The 20,666-nt window shown below is 36.8% G+C and overlaps 1 protein-coding gene across 25 annotated transcripts in view; it reads left to right on the top strand.

Moving 5' to 3' along the window:
* The window catches only part of DST (dystonin), a 512,816-nt gene that overhangs the window by 303,570 nt on the left and 188,580 nt on the right, over nt 1-20,666 (top strand). For all 25 annotated transcript variants that reach the window (XM_077162141.1, XM_077162131.1, XM_077162146.1 and 22 more), the window contains one exon: nt 13,157-13,323. In XM_077162141.1, the coding sequence (XP_077018256.1) occupies nt 13,157-13,323 (167 nt within the window). The remainder of the gene's footprint in view (nt 1-13,156; nt 13,324-20,666) is intronic.

The following is a 20,666-nucleotide window of genomic DNA, read 5'->3' as shown; positions in this document are numbered from 1 at the left end:
GTGCTCTAACTCTTCTTTTTAGGTAGGCAGTTTGTAGTCAGATAGGATTTTCAAAGTGTTTGCACCATGTTTACAGCTAAAAATATTTTGTGGAGCATTTTCACACATTTTTGAAACTTGGAAGCAGACAGTAAAAATGTGTTGATTACGCTTGTTTCTGCCAAAATGGTTAAAACATTTTTGAGGAAATTGTCTTTGGAAGCAAACATCTTGGCTTAAAAATATTTGCCTGTGTTGACAAATCCAATATGAAATTTGCTTTTGTGCCTGACTAGTGTCAAGTAGTGTGAATATAAGGGTTTATGCAATAATAATCACCCCCTTATACAGTTACCTGTGTTTACCATGGTACAGGCACTATTTTGAGCTCTGAAGCCTAGAGCTAGTAAGTGGTGGGATCAGGAATTGAATGCAGGTGAACACCTTCTCTGGCTCTGAAGCCCCCTGCACCTCTCTTCCTCCCAAGAGTTAACTCTTGGCTATGTTGAAGAGAGGAATCATGAGATGTCACCTTTTCCACCCTGCTGCTTCCATTCATATTAATACCTTTACTCTCTTTTTTATTTTAATAAAATCATGTGAGGGAATTGAATTATCTTTTTTGGGGGGATAGGGTGCACCGTCTGGGAATCGAACCTAGGTCTCCCACATGGAAAACAAATATTCTACCACTGAACTACCCGTGCACCCTGAATTGTCTTTTGATGGTACTTTGTCTAGACCCTTGAACTATCAGAACACCTACATGTGAGAAACTGAGACCCAGATTCAGTTTCCTTACCTGTTAAATGGATGGCTTCTTGTGTAGTTTTGAGGATCAAATTAGGTAATATATATGAAAAAGTCTTAGTAGACTGTGATGGGATTTGTATGTATAACATCTATCCTGTCTTTTGCTCCTGCAGAAAGGAGGGAGCATCATGTAACCATTCTCTGAATAGAAGATCTATCTATTTGTTTTCAAAACTTTTAACAGGACTTTTCTTTTTCTCCTTTGGCCGTCGAGTACTCTGCAGAAGCAGAGTAGACTGCCACTTGCACCACAACCTGTCCCTCAAAATTTGACCTCTATTCATCCTCTCATTCATTTCTTCACAAATGTTTATTGAATAACTATTATGTGTCAGGCAGTGTGCTCACTATATATCTCTAATTCTTTAGTTAGCTTACAATTTTGTCATCCTAATGGAACAGAAGGATTTCTGGGAGGAACCAGTTCTTGAAGCTAATATCAGTTATTTACGCCTTAGTTTAGATACATTTCAAAGGCATTACTGAAAGTAGCTCTGATAGGAGAGAGAAAGAGAACATAATGCCAGAGACAAATCTGCTATTCTCTGGGGAAAGGCTGCCAGTGAAAGAGGTATATTTAGTCTAGTGAAGAATATTAAGAACCCTCACATCCAGTTCATGTGAGAGATCTGGGTGCATTATCTTCCTCTGAAAATTTACAGTGTTCTGTGTATCAGCTTCTCTGCCAATATGGAAGCTGAGAACCTCCGGTGAAAAGGCTCTTGACTATAGGGACTGAGGTCAAGTTAAGGGATGCCATTTCATGGCCTCTATTTGTGTGGTGAGATTTATTTAAAGGAAGCCATGTTACTAATATCAGCAGTGGCTACTGACACTGTGGAAAAGTAGTCTGAGTTGTATGGATAGATTTATTTTATAAATTTGAGGAAGACATTTTACTTTCTTCTTGAAGGTTCTGAACTGGAATTTAGAGGACCAGGGTGCACGCCTCGGGCCTCCTACTAACATGCTGAGAGATCTTGGGCAAGTCAGGTCACCTCTTTTAGTCACACTTTCTACCGGTTGAGGAAGGAGTCCAATAAATGACTCTGTTTTCTTTCATTGAGTGTCTGTGATTCCTTAACTTGGCACACATCTCTTAACTTCAGAGATGCTGCTTTTTCCATAGTTTTACATAAATTACTTAAGTTGTAAATTTGACAAAATTTTGCTTTTTTATCGATAAATTATATAGTTTTTTTTAGCAAAAGTTGTATTTTTTGCCTTGTATAGAATGATGAGATATATCCTTTTTTAAAAAAATGTGAATAAGCTTTTAGGGAGTATCCACTTCAACTTTGGAGTTGGCAGTTCTTGTTTACTCAGTGCATGCCAGAACCATGACAACATCTATAAAAATAGAGTGTTCCTGTTGCCCAGTTGTCCCGTGGCATTGACTTTGCTCTGAGGACTTTCACATTTACAGTCTCAGCTGACCAACCTGGCGACACTGTTGCAATTCATTTAGGAGTAAATGGGTCATTTAGCAAAAGCCGTGAATGAAATCAGAGTGCTGTAAGGTGGGATATGTGGCCTTATTTTCTTTTGTGGAAAAGACATTTGGATGCTGTATGCTTGTGTGAAGTTTATAGAAATTATTTAGAAAAATGATTCCAGTGAAGCTTAGCTTCACTATTTGACATTGGATTCTCCTTGAGTGGTCTCTGGGCGTGTGCTTACTGCTGGACACTGTGCAGTGGTCATGGTGTAAAGGGAGATTATTTGGAAATCATTTAATTTTCTAAAATGGTAAGGTCTTATGTAACAGGTTAAAATCCATTCATACCAAGTGAAAACATGAGTCTCTGATTTTTCACATTTCTTTTTTTCTCTGTGATTCCTTCTTTTCTCCTAACCTCATGCTGCTGATCTCTCTCACCCCTATTCTTATTCAGCGGATAGTTTTGAGCACTTAATATGAGCCTTGGCAGGGCAGAGAGTGTTCCAAGGGATGGAAGTAGTTTGAATAAAGGAACCTTGGAGAGAGAGAGCATGTGGTTCATATGGTTTGAAGTCCATATAGTTTGAAGTTACTATGATTTGAAGTTCGTATAGTTTGAAGTTTATATGTTTTGATCACAGAATACAAAAAAGGAAAATGGCTTGGGTCTGGAGAGAGATTACTCTGGCTGCAGAGTAAAGAACAAACTAGATTGAGAAGTAGGTGTAAGGGAAAAGTTGGGGCAGTGACAATAATTAGAAGGCTGTTACTAATTGAGACACTAGGCTTACATCTTGAAGAAGGTGAAAACGCTGATGAGTCAAAATCGTTTTAGACTTGTCTTGACAGTCTTAAGACTGTCTTAAATGTTGTTGGGATCGATGTTGGAGACTATAAGTAATAGTCCAGACTAAAATAATATTTGCCTAAATTCAAGCATTGGCAGTAGGAAAAGAGAGGAAATGGGGATATAAGATCTGCCTCCTATCTTAAAAAAATACCTTGGGACAGCTAATGTATCTATGTTATTAGGCACTTGTATCTTGTCTAGGGACGTGGGAAACCAGCAGGTGATTGAGTGTTTGCCAGGATGAGTTAACACACATGAGAAGGATTTATACTTTGAGAAGTTCTACCACTGATTTCTTTGGCTCCCAGGTTGTTGAGGTAAAATGCTTTACTTGTTCTCAGGTGTTTACTGTGACTTTTAACTGTGGAGACTGTGGTTCAAAGTGCTTGACTGATCTATGAGATGGTCAGACGTGTGCAGTGGAAAAAGACTCATATTATTTTACATCCCTGACTAACCATGAGCAACCACAAATCTGGTTTATTACACTTGAAAGTACATGAATTGGAATCATGCTTTATTCCTTGAGTTTGAACTCTTCCTGTTTACCCCCCCACACTCTCCCAAAGCTCCTTCCCTTTCTTTTTTTTTCTTCAAATAATGTGCTTTTTTTCACATGCAGTTTTCCTTATTATTAAGACTTTACATCAGTGTGGTGCATCTATTACAACTGATGAACCAGTATTATTACAATTATAGTATTAATTGTAGCTCATAGTTTAAATTGGGGTTCACTGTTGTGTTGAATAGTGCCTCTTCTTTTTGGTTCTGGGGTTTAGGATTTCAGTCTTGGGTGCTGTCTCAGCTATGTCAAGAGGGCCAAAGGAAAAATATGGAGTTAAGTATCAGTGTTTGATAAGTGTAAGGAGAATAGAATACAGGAAAAAGAGAAGTGAATTTGAGAGAGAGTATGAGGGTTATCTTTTATTTCAGTGTTTGAGTTTTCCTGTAAGAAATGAAAAGGTAAAACGAAAATGGTGACAGTTTTATTCTCAAGGCATAGAAGAATGCTGAACTATGGAAACAACTTTATATAGTCGGTATCTGGCTTTTTTTTTTAATGCCATTCTGGGCTCAAAATCATTTTGCAGAAAACTTAGTCAGCAGAAGAACTTCTAATTCAAATAAGTCTGAGTACCTGTTATCCAAATAGTTAGATTTTCTGAGCAATATTATTTTATTACCAGTAGAATTAATAATTAATTCTACTGGTATTAAATATTAATATCTAATTCAGAGAACCTGTTTTCTAACAATTTTTGAGAATGTATTATGGTGAGTATGCTTAATAGTATTTTTATAATCCAAGACTGTTCTCTGCAAACCAGATTTTGTTGGAAAAATACTTGGACTTGACATAAAAATTTGCAGTGGGCAATTCATCTTTCAAATTTAGGGTTAGGATATCTTGGAAAAGGAATACATATAAGTAGACTGCTGGTAAAAGGCGTGTTGCCTTTTTTGTCCCAGCTGTGCAGTAGTACCACCACATTCTCATTTTTACTCCATTGGGAGGAAGTAACATGTTTCCCTATAATTCAAATGAAATAAAGATTTGACCTTTTCAGTGTATGTCTATACTGTAAAAAGTTCATGAAAACTGGGGCATTTTTCTGTCACTTAATCACTAATAATACCAATTTTTTTTATATATAGGGGTTGAATTATATCTGATGATATTAAAAATATGTTTAAATAAAATCCACTATGAGCTGTTTCCTGGAATTTCACATTTGTAGCAGATAAGCCAGAGAAAAGTCAATTAAGTTGTATAATTAGTTGAAAAGTTCAAGAAAAGAAGCCAAAATGGTTATTTTATTACAAGTAAAATAGGAAGTTTCTGGGATGCAGACCAAGATATGACAGTTCTTATCTTCAGATTTTCATCAATATGTGAAGCTTAGTTCCAGGAGAAGATGGAAGCTTTGTTGAGCCCAATATCATTCTTGGCTATTAACACTAGCTTAAAAGAAGCCATTGAGATTAACATTGTAGTTAATTTGAACTCACAGCATAAAGACATTTTAATTCGGTGTATTGACTTCTCCTGTCACATTCTCCTTAAACTTGGAGGACACATACTAGATTTGGGTTGTGTTTATACAGTACCAAAATAAGTTTATTGAAAAGCATTGTCAGATGTGTTATTTGTGTTGTGTAAATAAAAAGCATGTAAAAATCCATTTGGATAAGTGACTTTATGGGTGGATCAGTTTTCTTGGTTGGGGTGTTACATCTCCTCTATAGACGATAAAGCAGCTATTCTCTCTGAGGCATCTTGAAGTATGTGGAAAAGCAGAAGTTTTAAAGGGTAACCTAAATAAATAAATGCAAATTCCAGAGTTGCTTAACTCAATTATAATATCTCTTGTTCGTTGGGCATTTATTGAGTTTCTATAGCTATTTGTATGTCAGACACTGATAGGTAGGTACTGCATACTAAAATAAGCGAGATTTGTCCCTTTGTATATACTGTTCACAGGTTAGAGGTGGGGAATATATAGCAACAGGTGATAACAGTTCACAACATGTACTGCTATCATAGCACTGTGCTTTGGATGCAGTGGAAAATAGAGGATGGTAGGACACCTTATACACGACCCTGCAAGGGAGTCACCTAGAGCTTCCTCCAAAGGAAGGATGAGTGAAGTAGTAAAGGTGTGGTATGATGAGGGCATTCTATGAGTAGGGAACAGCACAACTAAGTGCATAGAGTCCTGTGAAGATGTGCTTTTATTGAGGAAACTAGAGGTAATGCAGTGTGTCTGGACCATGAGGAGTGTTTTGGAGTGTGGATTTTAGGTGGGAGGGAGGAGGATGAGGTTGCATTAAGACTGTGGCCAATTGGATGTGGGGACAGAGGAAGAAAAAGGCATCAGAGATTACTTTGGGACCATGGGATGAATGATGGGGCCATTCTCTGAGCTAGAAATGCAGAAGGAAGAGGAGGAAGGAGAAAGAAAAGTTCAATTTGGGGTATTAAAAGAGGTGTAAGATACAGCACAGTGGTTAAGGGTAGCAGCTTTTGGAGCCAGATAGATTTGAGACTTTTTTTTTCATTTCTTTATTTTTGATTGCATTTTGTATGTTTATTTTTTCCTGATTAAAAAAAATTTATTAATTAAAAAAATTAACAAATGAAATAAAAATTAACATAGATAATCAGTAATTCACAATATCATCAAGTAGTTGCATATTCATCATTTCTTAGAACATTTGCATCCATTGAGAAAAAGAAATAAAAAGACAATAGAAAAAGAAATAAAATGAAAACAGAAAAAAAAAGATTATCCTGCCATACCCCTTACCCCTCGCTTTCACTGATCACTAGCATTTCAAACTAAATTTATTTTAACATTTGTTCCCCCTATTATTTATTTTTATTCCATATATTCTACTCGTCTATTGACAAGGTAGATAAAAGGAGCATCAGGCACAAGGTTTTCACAATCACACAGTCACATTGTGAAAGCTATATCATTATTCATAGATTTGAGATTTTACTTCTACCTGTTGGTAGTTTATGCGAACTTGAGCAAGTCATGTAACCACTCTGCACCTCTTTATCATTTACAATATAAGATTATATGTTGTGAAGATAAGATATAATATTTTTGAATTACTTAAGCACTGGCTCATTTAAATGCTTAACATATTGTAGGTTTTACTATTTAGTCAGATATGTTCATTAGGGGAATGAATATATAGATCTTGAGTTTAAAGTGAATTTGGGGTGGTATATAAGGATTTAGAACTTATCAGTGTGAAGGAAGCAGTTGAAGCCATTAAGAGATGAACTTACCCGGGCAGAGTGAGAAGAGAAGGCCGAGGACTCGGCTCTAGGCAGTAGCATCCATGGATAGGTAGCAGAGGAGCTGCTAATGAAGACTGAGAAGCAAGAGGAAACGCAGGAAACAGTGACATCATAGAAGGAAAGAAAGACTGAAGTGACAGATACCTTTGAGAGATTGGAAAACAACAATTGAGCACTTCTCTATGTTTTACCATCAGATGGTAAGGTTCGTAAGGATGGTGGTATCTGTTCTATTTGTGGTTGCATGAACAATGCCTAGTAATGGTACAAGTGGATGTTTGTGAGTATTTCTGAATAAGTGAGACTGTGAAAGAGGAGGGTGAAGAATGATCCCTCACAATATCTTTCAAGTTTAAGCATTGCTCTAAAAATTCCTACCCTCTATGTCTTCTGTTTAAGATACAATTGAATTTCCTTGTTAACTGGAAAAGTAGAGGCATGAGCAAGAGCTTCCTCACTTTTTTGTCCAGTTACCCCTATTCGGCTTTATTGGAGTGAGGGGGTTGATTACAAGAGGTGGTTTAGTAGTGAATGTAATAAAGGAAAAAAAATGCATAATGCTTTTTAAGTAGTTTCACCGAGAATAGAGAGAGAGAGTAAGTAAAGAGGAAATTGAGTTTATGATAGTATTTTTACTTATTTTAGGATGAGTATATATTTTGAGTTTGCATTTTTTAGTATTTTAGGATGGAAGAGATTTGGGCATTGTGAGTGCTGAGAGGAGAGATTCAGATGAGAGAGCATCAATTGATAGAGTGAGGCCACTAGGAGGCAGAAGATGAAGGGGTTCAGAGCACAGGAGGAAAAGAGGTTACATGGAGGCAAAGTCTGTGGGTGATGGCAGGAAAATTAACTTGTTCTTACTCATGTCTCTATTTTCTCCATAAAGAAATGGGTGAAAGTAATTGTTTGCTAGGCATAAAAGAAGAGATATGGACGTTTTAGAGGAATGGTATAGAAAAGAAAGAGATATTGTGTGGAATGGAGAAATTGGCCAACTAGGATACTAATGAGAATTACCACGCTTCTTTGAGGTCCTAGTTCATGTGCCAGCCTTCACACAGTTAGTATGGTGTTCACTAGCAGAATTTATAGTTTTGGGAAAGACCAGAGAAAATAGCTGAATTGATCAGGATTAAGGTTTGGCTGGGTGGTTGCAGGGTATGCACAAGGGTGTAAGGAAGTTTGAGGATAAGAGATGGATCAGGTAGTCACAGCAGGTTAGAGAAGGAGAGTTCTTAAAAACTGGGATAAAAATGAGTGAGTCAAGGAATGTTAGATGTAGATGAAGTGAGGTCATTAGCTAGAGCTAGGGAGTGAAAGTGCGGAAGAAACAGAAAATTGCTGTGAAAAGTTAAACTTCTTACCTAGGTGGACCAATTCTGGGTAAAGATGGCAAGGGTATAGCAATAGATGTATGAATGACTAAACTGTGAAGATGGGGTACTGGATAGAGACAGTTTGAGCTCTCCGGGAAATACTCATCTAGATGTCAGACCTTGCTTGGGAAGATGTTGGGATCCTTTTTTTTAAATTTTTGTTGTGATAGCATATGTGTGTGTGTGTGTGTGTATAAATTTCCCATTTTGACCATTTTTAAGTGCAATTCAGTAATGTTAATAATATTCACACCATTGTGCTACCATCACTTCCATCCATTATGAAACATTTTTCTTCACCCAAAACAGAAACTCTGTACCCACTGATCAATAAGTCTTCATTTCCCTAACCCACAGTCCCTGGTAGCCTGTAATTTATTTTCTGTCTCTATGAATTTGCTTATTCTGGATATTTCATATAAAGAGAATAATACATTTATTTGTCCTTTTATGTTTGGCTTACTTCACTCAACATAATGATTTCAAGGTCCACCTGTGTTGTCACATGTATCAGAATTTCATTCATTTGTATAGCTGAATAATATTTCATCGTATGTATAAACCACATTTTGTTTATCCATTCATTTGTTGATGGACATTTGGGTTGTTTCCACCTTTTAGCTATCATGTGAGATCATTTTTGAGAAGAGGGAAAGGGTGGTAAAGCAAGAGTGACCCACAATGTAAAAAATGAGGTCTTTATACCCAAGGGTAATGATTCAAAAGCGTCATTGGGGGAGTTAGAATATGGCTGCCCTGCCTTTGGGCCTAGTGGTGTCTGGGACTTGGCTGAATTTGAGATGGCATAGTATGGGAGACCTGAGGTTCAGTAGGAAGGTAGAAGCAATGTAAAGTATTAAAGATAGAAGAGACTTTGTTTGCCATGGAAGAAAGATATTTCAGGAAAGTTTAAGAATGGTGGCAAGCTGGGTCAGGAGAGATGAAGCACTGATGAAGTATGGGCATGAGAATCTCAGTGACAGGAAGAACTTGAATTTGGGTGATAGCCAACAGTAACCTGGATGTGTGGCGTGAGGGCTTCAAGTTTCCAAACGGAACTCTGGTATAAAGTATTTTGTTTGCTTTTGATGTTACCTAACAGATTGCTGGTGAGAAGCTTTAAGCAGCAAATACTACTAAAAACATTATTGAGGGAGAAGCTGATGTTTGTAGAGTGTTTTCTACATGCCAGTCTCTGTGCTAAGCATTTGATGTGCATTATTTTACTTAATCTTTAGGATAGCCCAAGGAGGTAGACATTATTGTCATTTCACTTTTATAAATGAAGAAAATGGATTTTAGAGAAATTATCTGATAGTCCTGAGTGAATCAGCCAGTTAACTCTTGAAATTGGAATTTGAACACAGGCAGCATAAATCTGAATCTCTCTTTCGTCATCACTATATTGCCTCCAGGTTTTAAAGGGGGAAGGCTTGATAATGTCCTGAAATCCTGACCCGAATGAATAATTAACCTGTCATTAGTGGGACTATTCAAATCATTTTGCTGAACATGTTTCCAAGTACGGATTATGAATGACAACCACAGATTTATAGTCTTTGGCATTTAATTTATTTTTTTTTAGTTTTGGTTGTACATTATTAAGAGAAATCTGACTTTTTCAGATATATGGTAGCTAATAGTAATAGTATATATTTTTAAAAAATACCTTAAATTGCCACCTAAGCATAATTTTCAGTCAACTGGAAATGGGAGGAGAAACCAAAGATGAGTTAAGAATGTCTTTGATATGTTAAAGTTTCGTTCATAACATATTTATTGAATATATGTTACCGGACAAAAAAGCCTTGGATTCTTTTGCCCGATGTGCTGAATAACCAATTCCTGAGACGCTGGGGTTTCAAAGAGAGAAAGTTATCAGAGTTTATTACTAGGTGTTTAGTAGGAGAACAGCTTGCCTAGTGGCCCAAAATCTGTCTCCCCGAACTGCAGTAATACTGATAGTTTTATTAGAGAAATAGATGGGAAGTGTTTAGAATAATGAGCACAGTGGCTCCGGATTATGATGGATTGAGCATGTGTAGATTGATTACATGCTTATCACAGGTAAGAAAGTAGCAAAATGTTATAATGAGGTATAGGTGACTTGCGGGTTAAAGTCTAAGCTACTGTGCATGTCAGGCGGGCCCATTCTGGTTAGATCCAGTCCTGGTTATCAAGATAACTTTGTACTTTGGGTGAGTTAGTTCTGGACTGACCCAAGACCCTTCATTAATAAACATTAGGAGCTGTCTTTAATGATTGCAAGACTGTAAATTGAAAAACTGGATAACTGAGTACAAATGAAGGTTAGTCACAAGGTTTTTACAGTCACAGGGGCAGAAGATAAAGGCTGTGCAATCATTGTCAGTGATCAAGGCAGCTGAGTTACAATTTAGAGATTGTAGTTGTTTCCCTCTGTCTACTCCAGTATACCAAAAAGCAAAAAGGAATATCTGTATAATGATTCAGTGATCAAAATCCTAATATCTTGGTTACATATACACTTTAAATTTACAGCTTTTAAAATAGCATGTGCATGTTTAGCATAGTCTGAAATAGTGTGTGTATAAGCAACAGCTTGAAATTCATTTAGAGCATTTTCAGACCACTAACCTTCTGTTCCTCTAATATCTTTCCCTTCCTTCAGTTAAAATGCTACCTTGCCTTTGAACCTATTAAACTTCGTGGCACCTTGCAGTTGAAATTCACTGCCTTACCTTGTGACTGGACTACCATAGAGGGTTCTTGAACTGGCAGAAAATAATCTTGCTTCCTGTAGCTATCTACCTTTTCTTTATCTAGCTTTAAATACCACCATGCAACTCCTGCATTGTAAGGTTCCTCAAAGCAATTGACTTTATAATTTATGAAGGCTAAGGGGGACCTGTTGTTAAATTTTACCTAGAGACTCAACTTTTTCATTTACAGGGGTTTTTCAGGTTAGTTTCTCTGAACCCTTGTTTTCATAGATTTTATATTAGTTTGAGGTGAGGCAGCAGGTCAGTTCTCTTCTTTACGGGAAGAGAGTTGATAAAAAAATAAAGCCAGGTGTTTGTTTCTTCATTTGTCAAAAAATAGTAATTAAGACAACTCTGAAATAGTACATTGCTCATGTACTGTGTGCCAGGCTTCACATATGATAAAATGCAGTTGAATTCTCACAATACAATGTCATAATTGTTGCCATCACTTTACAAGTGAGGAAATGGGTCTTAGTGCATTTTAGTAACTTGAGGATGTGAGTGGTGGAGAGGGAATTTAAACTCACAGAATATTCCAGCAAGACTCTCTAGCATAATTTTGGAAGAGAATATCAGTTGAAAGTTGGGTGAAAGAATATTGGTGATCTTTCTGCTCTTCTTTTCCCCATGTGAAAAGAAAAAAAGAACTCTTCCTTACATATTATGTAATGTGTTTTTGCACACAGTCCTCGCCCATGCTACAGGGATTAGCATAGAGTCCTAGGAAAGATCATTAAAATTGAGAGATTTTGCTCTGACATTTGTCAGGGGGAGTTGTCTCAGGCCATAGCTGAGAATGGAGCTCCACAGGGCATGTCTGCCTCTACTGAATATAGGAAAAAGGGTGTGTAAGGTCCTTGTCATGTTGTGTCAAGTGGTGTTAGGGGCTGCCAGGCCTGGCATGGGCTTTAAATGCTGCAGTTTTCCTATGCTGGGCCCTGGGAGCTGCTGACACTTGCAGCAGTTGGAAGGAATAAAGGGCTTCCTGTTTCAGCTGGGTATTGCCTCATGTAAAAGGCTTTCTTTAGTCTGGACGATGTTTCAGTTTTTGTTTTTTCCTCTCTACTTTCAGTTGCTTTGACTCTGCTCATTTTGACTTCTGACTTCTGTATTATATTTACAATTTCTTACATTTTAGGACTGAAAAGAGCCTTAAACATTTTGTAGATGAGAAAATTGATTCACAGACATGAAACGAACTATCCAAAACTGTGGGTCTAGTGGCTGGGACTAGAAGTCTGATCTCATGACTCCAGTGATTTTTTTTCCTCTTACCAAATGACCTGAACCTCCCTGTGTCTCACCTCTAATCTCTTCCTTTTTCATCCTGATCCTTGCTTTCTGCCTGTCGTCTTGATCCCTTGGCTTTGCATCCTGCACTGATTGAGGGAACAGCTGTTCGTTGGTGCTAATCCCAGATTTGGAATTACTGTGTGACCCCTGGTAAAAAGTCACTTGATGTCTTACTGTCATTATCAGCAGATTAAAGTAGAAACCTTATCAGAGAGGTAATCTTGGGGAAAAGAAAACCATGTGATCCGGTGATCTGTCTTATTATTGAATGGGAGAGACTTAAAAATAAATAAATGAAAACAAGTAAAATATAGGGAAAAAAATTGGTTGATAAAGGTTTCATGTTGAGCAAGCTGAAAAAGGGCTAATGAGAAAATTAGAGTCTCTAGTCCGAATTGTTATGTAATAGCATGCATATTAAGGATACATAATTAAGCATACATAAGAGGAGAAGATACTATTTTCTTTCTTTGTTCTTTACACAGAATACTTGTTGGATCCAATTCTGCTCTGTAATTCTTAGTGTGCAATAATTTAGAGGTTTTACTTTTGATTCACTTGAACTTGGAAAAACATTTGCTTAAGTCGTTTTATCTGATCTGATTAGGTAAGGGGAATGTAGAATTTTCAATACTACGAAATTTTGATACAGTAAAAAAAATGAGATTTTTCTAACTTGGACACATTTTTGGGTTAAATACTTTTTTTCAACCTGTTAATTAACCTTGAAACTCACTTTTCTTGTATGTAAACTGGGGAAAATATTTGCTCAGCACATAGTAGACTCTTAATTGAATCAGCTTTCTTCCTTTCTAATGGTTTAACACTTTCACTTGAGTTTAGATATCTGATATCCATGTTACTGGAGAGTCAGAGGATATGTCTGCAAAAGAGAGACTGCTTCTGTGGACACAGCAGGCAACAGAGGGTTATGCTGGAATACGGTGTGAAAATTTCACTACCTGCTGGAGAGATGGAAAACTATTTAATGCCATCATTCATAAATACAGGTATGGAATTTGTGGGGTTTTTTCCTTAGAAAAATATGAGACACATTTCCTTCATTTCAAATTTTTAAAAATAACCTTGTATTATTATGGAAATATTGCATATGCACAACAGAAAATACAGACAAGTAAAAATAAAAACATAACATTTGTGCTACTCAGAGATCATCACTCTAAGTGCAATTACACACAATTTCATTTATCTTCCTTGTCATTCAAAAGAAAATTGAATGTGGTAGACAATACTCTGATCTTTTGGCATTTGGAGATCTGCTTTGTATTAATATCTGGGAATATGGGAGAAATTTTCTAAGAAAAACTCAGTCTCTATCCTGTATCCCAATATTATGTCATTGTCATCATCATCATCATCATCATCATCATCATCATCATCAATATGGCATACTCTGGATTCTATTGTCAGCATTTGTCATAAGATACGTTATTATATAATTCATTCTAGTAAGATATGGGCTTCTTGTTTGATTAGAATCTGTAGCCCAGAGAAGGTTACTTTTCCTTATTCTTTTCAGACCCTAAATATAATACTAAAAACTATCTCTAAACTTATTAAAAAGATAAAAAGTGAAAAACGAGTATTATCATTTGATTTCAAGATTATATCAGTTATGATACTCTCAATTTTAAGAAATAAAAAGCAGCTTTTAAAGAAAGAAGGTGATATATTATCCTGAAAAGAAGTTGCTAGGTAAACTCACATTTTTCCATCTTGCTGCTCTGTCATACTTAGCATGTTTACTTGGTCTTAATAGTCACAGGATGGGTACAGCAGCCAAAAAGATTAAGATTTCACCTAGTGATATCTGAGGTATAGCGAAATGGAATGTCTCTTTCTTGTGTCCCTTAGAGTCAGGAAATTCTGCCCTGCAGCCCAGTAGTAGGTTTACCTTTGCTTTTCATTGGCCCAAATGATATCCCATACTTAGAACCAATCCCAGGCAAGGGGAATGGGACAGGCCACTCTGATTGACTCCAGGGATTGGCGAACTGGTTTTTAAAGGGCTAGATAATATTAACGTTTTAGGCTGTATAGGATATCTGCTCTCCATCACAACTATTTAACTCTACCATTGTACTGCAGAGCAGACACAGGCAATATGTAAATGAACACAGTATAGTTGTGTTCCAGCTCCTGCTGTGTTATCTCTTTTTAAACCATGTTCTATAGTTTATAAGTTACTTAAAGGCAGAGAGTGTCTTATTTGGGTGGCCATATGAGCATGGTGGTTTGAAAACATGAGCTCTGCCATTTACTGGTTGTATGGTCCTGGGAAAACTACTAAACCTTCTAATGTAATGGCAATAGCAATATGTTTGCTTTAAATACTGAGTTAGTTCATATCTGAAATATGCCTAGCACAGGGTAAGTAATAGCTCATAATATGTCTTTTGATTTTGCCAATAACTTAGCAGATAGTAAACCCTGATATGTAGAATCTACTGACCAAGACTGTGTATATAGGGAACTGATAAGTGATAAGGTGAGAGTTTTTAGTTCAGACTTCTAGCTCATAAGCCTCCAAATCATAGCCCCCAGTTTAGTCAGTCTACGTAATAACTGGATATATCAATATCCAGTTTTAGAACAGTAAACATTTTTCCAGTGAGAATTCTTAAAACATAGTCCATGCCAGTGCTTACATAGTACTTACTACGTGCTAGGCACTGTTCTAAGCAGTTTATATATATTAATTCTCACAGCACCCCAAGGAGATTTTTCAACAAAGAGAAGCTGAGGCACCTGCTTAAAATCACAGTCAGCAAGTAACAGAGTTAGGATTCATTACTAGGCAGGCTGGTTCTTGAGTTCATACTCTCGTTGCTTTATAAGGAGCTAAATCCCCAAAAAATATTTTATGGGAAACTATGTATTTTCTAGTCTCAGTTATTTTTCTTAGTTTTGCAATAATGTTTCATGTTGAACTAAATGTATTGCCTAAGCTATAAACCCATTAAGCTGACAAACTCATTAGACTGCAAAAAAATATTATGTAAAATAGTTAATATTTTGATAACTTTCTATATGCAAGGCACCCTGTTAAGTATATTACATGTGTTATCTCATTCAGTCTTCCTACTGTTCCAGTTTTACAGATGAGGAACCTGAAATTTATCCAGGGTCATACTGCTAATAAGTTACACTGCTAGGATTCAAATCTACTTGACTTGAAATCCCTTTCTCCTCCCTCCTCCTCTCCTTCTTCTTTCTTCCTTTCTCCTCTTTTTTAATTTGGAAGTTTCAGCATAACTATAATGAATCCGCCATGTATTCAAACCCACTAGGCCCTATGTCTTTCTTTATGGTATGATATTTAAATAGGCATATAGTTTGCTGAATTAAAAGAAAAACCAGAATCAACTTGCCTGTACACTTGTCCAACATAAATTTCCAGATCTTTCTGAGTAAGGGAATGCCAAATCAATTTGGTGGCTATAAAACATTGCCATCATGACACCACACTTCTTGATGACTTAAGCATGAGACCATTAGAAGACTGTGTTGCTAGATGTTTTTGGCCTTTGAATAAAATGTTTGAAAGATTATACCTAAAGGATTTATTTCGTGATATGTCTTTTAGGGCATGCTGTACTTTCTTCTTTGAAGTTTTTTAGCTAGAAGCAGAAGATTTAGACACCAAGTATTCTTTGAAAATAATCTCCTTTCAAAAACAGTGATCTCTGGGCATTGTCTTTTTAACAACCCTCATAAAGGATTATAAGTACAAAATGGTATATGCATGCTGAGCATATGTCTCTTGAATATATAACCTACCATATATGTTAAAATTCTAAAGTGTCCTAGGGAAGTTTAATGTCCTAGCACATAATGTTTTAAAGGAGAGCATTTGGACCTTGCAAATATTATTTGTTTTGAACTTTTGTTGTGGCAGAGTGTTCTTTTTAGAAAATCGTTTAGCTTAAATTTGAGCTTTGATTTTCCTAGTTTGCTTTGTTTCCTTTGTTAGAATGTCATGGTAGAAATACTGTATATTAGGTTTAAATGTTTACAAGATTTCTTTCTTGCTGAACATTTGTTAAATTATCCCGTGTCTCATGAAATCTTATTGTTTCTTTCCCTAGAAGAAATCTTTTATCTGTAGGACCTAATTTTAATTAATGTCCGCAGGCCTTTCTTTTTATTTAAAAGCAATTATTTGAGTATTTTTCTTACAGCATACCTAAGAATTAAATGTATAGGTTTAAACCAAACATTTGTCACTGTTGAATGTCTTGATTTATTCTAAAGAGTAAAAGAGACAAAATTATAAACAATTGAAAAATCACCAAAAGTAGGTTTTGGGTATTGGGAAGTAATCACATTTAGGAAATAGACTCTTATTTCCACTGGTCCCCAGTGCTTTCGAGAATATTAGGAATTCCCCAGGTGGGGAAGTGTAATATTTCCACTTTTTCCCCTGAGTCCTTCAAGGGGTCTTTGCAAATACATTCTTGTTTTCTGCTGAGATTACTCTGGAATGTATTGGGGCATCATACCAACCTGTACAAACCAACAACCTCTCACCTATTCAAGGTTCCATGTAATTATGCTGTTCGAATAAACTCACCATACAAGTTAAATTAGATAGTGTGCTACTGAAAATATAAATTTTGCACCAAATAAACATCTGTTCCTTTGTTCTCACCCATAAGTTGAAGTTTTAAAATAGAGTCAGTATCATCCTTTATCCTTTAGTCTTATTTACCTTAGTCCTAACTAGATCAGCTTCATTCATATCTCTAATTGAAGTCGGATGTCTTTTTCACCTTTTTTTAGTAGTTGCTGTATGGGGTAATGCTGACTTTCATAGCTGCACAACTCTGGCTCTGAGTCTCAGGTGTCACACAGATACCTGAACTTCCAGGGGACAATCAAGTTTTATACAAAAAGCAGAGCATCTCAGAATTTAGAAATAATCATTATACCTCAGAAATAAATGTGACTACTATAAGAGCTTTCAATCTAGGAACCTTTACAATAAACCTTCCCCTGATAACCTATGCTCTCATTTCAATTCTCAGAGATTGCACATTACTGTTAATCCATATTAGTGAGGTGTTATAATATCTGTCTTTTTGTTTATGGCTTGTTTCCTTCAACATATTCTCCTCAAGATTCATTCACCTAGTTACATGCCTCACAACTTCATTCTTTCTTACAGGCACTCAGTATTCCATTATATGTTTATGCCACAGTTCACCCTTTTCTTCATCATTCAGTATACCCTTAGGTCACCTCCATTCCATTGCAAGTTGTGTATACTGCTGCCATAAACAGCAGTGTGTAAATATCCATTCGTGTCCCTGCTTTCAGATCTTCCAAATATGTACCTAATAACAGGACTGCAGGATCATGTGGCAATCCTATCTAGCCTCCTTTGGAACTTCTACACTGCCCTCCAGAGGGGCTCTACCATTCTACTTCCCTACCAGCAGTGAATAGGTACATCCCTCTCTCCACATTTTCTCCAGCACTTGTATCTTTCTGTTTATTTTTAAACAGTTTTATTCATTCACAATACAGTCCATCCTAACTAGACAATCTGTGGTTCCCAGTATAATTACATAGTTATTATACTTTTACCAGGACATTTCCATTTCTTCCGCATGAGAAATAAGGAGAAGAAAAAAAATGAAGAATAAAATATAAAATAAAATAAAAAGGAGAAACAACACCTCCACCACCAAAAACCCATACCTCTTCTTTATATTCCATTCTTAATTGACATTTAACTTTGACATATTGCCTTTGTTACATTTAATGGATGCATATTACAGTGTTACTGTTAACTGTAGACCCATTTACATTGATTGTATTTTTTCCATACACCGTATGTTTTGGCTTGCTTATGTTGCCAGAATGCAATATATCAGAAATGGGATAGCTTTTAAAAGAGAAATTTAATAAGTGACAACTTTACAGTTGTAAGGCCAGAAAAATTTCCAAACTAAGGCATCCTGGAAAAGAAATGTTGACTCAGGAAAGACTATGTCTATCACATGGGAAGGCACGTGTTTGGTGTCTGCTAGTCCTTGTGTCTGGCTTCTGATGCCAGTGGTTTCTTCCTTAAGTGTCTGTGGGTCTTCACCTAGCTCCTCCTGGATACAACTCTTGGTTCTGGCTTGCTTAGCATCTCATGGAAAGGTACATGGCGAAGTCTACTGGGCTCCACCGTCTAGGCATCTGTTCTCTCTGACACCACTCCAAGCATCTCCAAACATCCATGTCTCTGTCAGCTTTGAAACAACTGTTCTCCAAAAATCTGCATCTGAGGTTTCTCCAAAATGTGTCCCCTTTTACAAGACTCTAGTCTTTTACAAGACTCTAAAATGTTTCCCCTTTTACAAGACTCTAATCAAGAGCCACCTTGAATGGGTGGAGTCACTTTTCCATCTAATCAAAAGGCCACACCCAAAATTGGATGTCTCACATCTCCTTGGAAGTAATCTAACCAAAAGATCACATCCACAACTGGTTTCCATCTCCATGGGAACAATCTAAAAGAGTTTCCCAACCTAAACAATGGGTCTGGCCCCACAAGATTGGATCAGGATTAGAACCTGGCTTTTCTGGGATGCATAATAGTTTCAAACTGGCACAGTTCCATTTAGTATTTCTTATTGATCAGTTCCCTTGTTCACAAATTCTCTCAGTGCCTGTTTGTCTGAAAATATTTTAAACTCTCCCTCATTTTTGAAGGGCAGTTTTGCTGGACATAGAATTCCAGGTTGGCAGTTTTTCTCTTTCAGTATCTTAAATATACCACTGCCTTCTTTCCTCCATGGTTTCTGCTGACAGATCCACGCAGGGTTTTATCAAGCTTCCCTTGTATGTGATGGATTGCTTTTCTCTTGCTGCTTTCAGAATTCTCTCATTTTCTTTGACATATGACAGTTGATAAGTAAGTGTCTTGCAGTAGGTCTATTCAGATCTGTTCTGTTTGGAGTATGATACGCTTTTTAAATCTGTATTTTATGTCTTTCATAAAAGATGAGATATATTCAGTGATTATTTTCCCCATTATTCTTTCTTTTTTCCTTTATCTTCTCCCTCTAGGATACCCATAACATAAATATTTGTGTGTTTTGTGTTGTCATTTAATTCCCTGAGACCCTGCTCATAATTTTCCAATTCTTTTCCTTGTGTGTGCTTTTGTGTATAGGATTTCAGATGTTCTATCAGCTTACTCACTAATCCTTTCTTCATTGTGTCTTTCATCTCTTCTGTTGTGCCTTTCATTCCCATGAGGTCTGCCATTTGTTTTTTCAAGCTTTTGAGTTCTTTAGGGTCACTCAAAAAGGTGATCATCTCATTTGCCATATCTTCCCTCAACTCATTGATTTGAATTAGCATGTTTGCTTGAACATCTTTAATTAGTTGTTTCAACTGTATCTCATTTGAGGTGTTAGTTTGTTCCTTTGACTGGGCCATATCTATGTTTTTTCTAGAATGACTCATAATCTTTTGATTATCACCCTGTTAATCTTTTGATTATGAGTTTAAGCATCTGATTTCCTTGATTAATTTATTTTAGAGGTCGTTTTCACTCTTTTACCTAGGGTTTTCTTTGTTCTCTATCTGTTTGGCATTCAGTTTAACTTACTATAGACCTCTAGCATAGCTTCTGTTCAACAGATCAGAATTTTTTTCAGCTCTTGTTTTTCTGCTCTTGCCTTCTCTAAATGGGGCCTTTTTTTGGGGGGGGGGGGAGGGTCTCCCAAGATAAAGTCAGTGCCATCAGATTTTCCCAGACGGGACAGGCCTAGGTCTCAGGAGGAGGGTGTAATCAGTATCAAAATTCCCTGAGGATGAGAACCAGTGGTTGTCAGACTTTCCTGTGAAGTCTCTAGACTCTGTGCTTTTCCAATCCTAGTCAGCAGGTGGCACTTGTCAGCCTGCAGTTCCCCACGAGCTAAAAGTGGTGTAGTTTCTGTAATCTTCAGCAGACCCTGTCCCTGCCAGGGGTGTGGTTGAGACAGGCTGAGGTGGAAGGTAGGCTTAAATTGTTTTTTTCCAGCTCCTGGGGTCTGAATTCTTTGAATGAGAGTTACCACTTGAGTTGGGCCTGACCCCCCTTTTCTTGAAGAAGATACAGTCTTTAGGGGATTGTCTCCTTCCCTTGACCAGTTACTTTGTCTCTCAGACCTTTCTTAACTTGCAGTTGGCCTGAGTCAGTGCTGACAATTGAAAATGCCTGAGATATTCTCTAATGACCTATTTAGAATAGTTAAAAAAAAAAAAAGAAAGAAAGAAATCCCTTTCAGAGTCAGTCTCCAGCCCCCAAGGTTCACCAGTCAAGAGCTGGAGTTGGTACGTTGCTCTTTGT

Source organism: Tamandua tetradactyla, chromosome 5, assembly GCF_023851605.1.
Source record: "Tamandua tetradactyla isolate mTamTet1 chromosome 5, mTamTet1.pri, whole genome shotgun sequence".
Classification (NCBI taxonomy): domain Eukaryota; kingdom Metazoa; phylum Chordata; class Mammalia; order Pilosa; family Myrmecophagidae; genus Tamandua; species Tamandua tetradactyla.
This window is presented reverse-complemented; position numbering and strand designations above follow the sequence as displayed.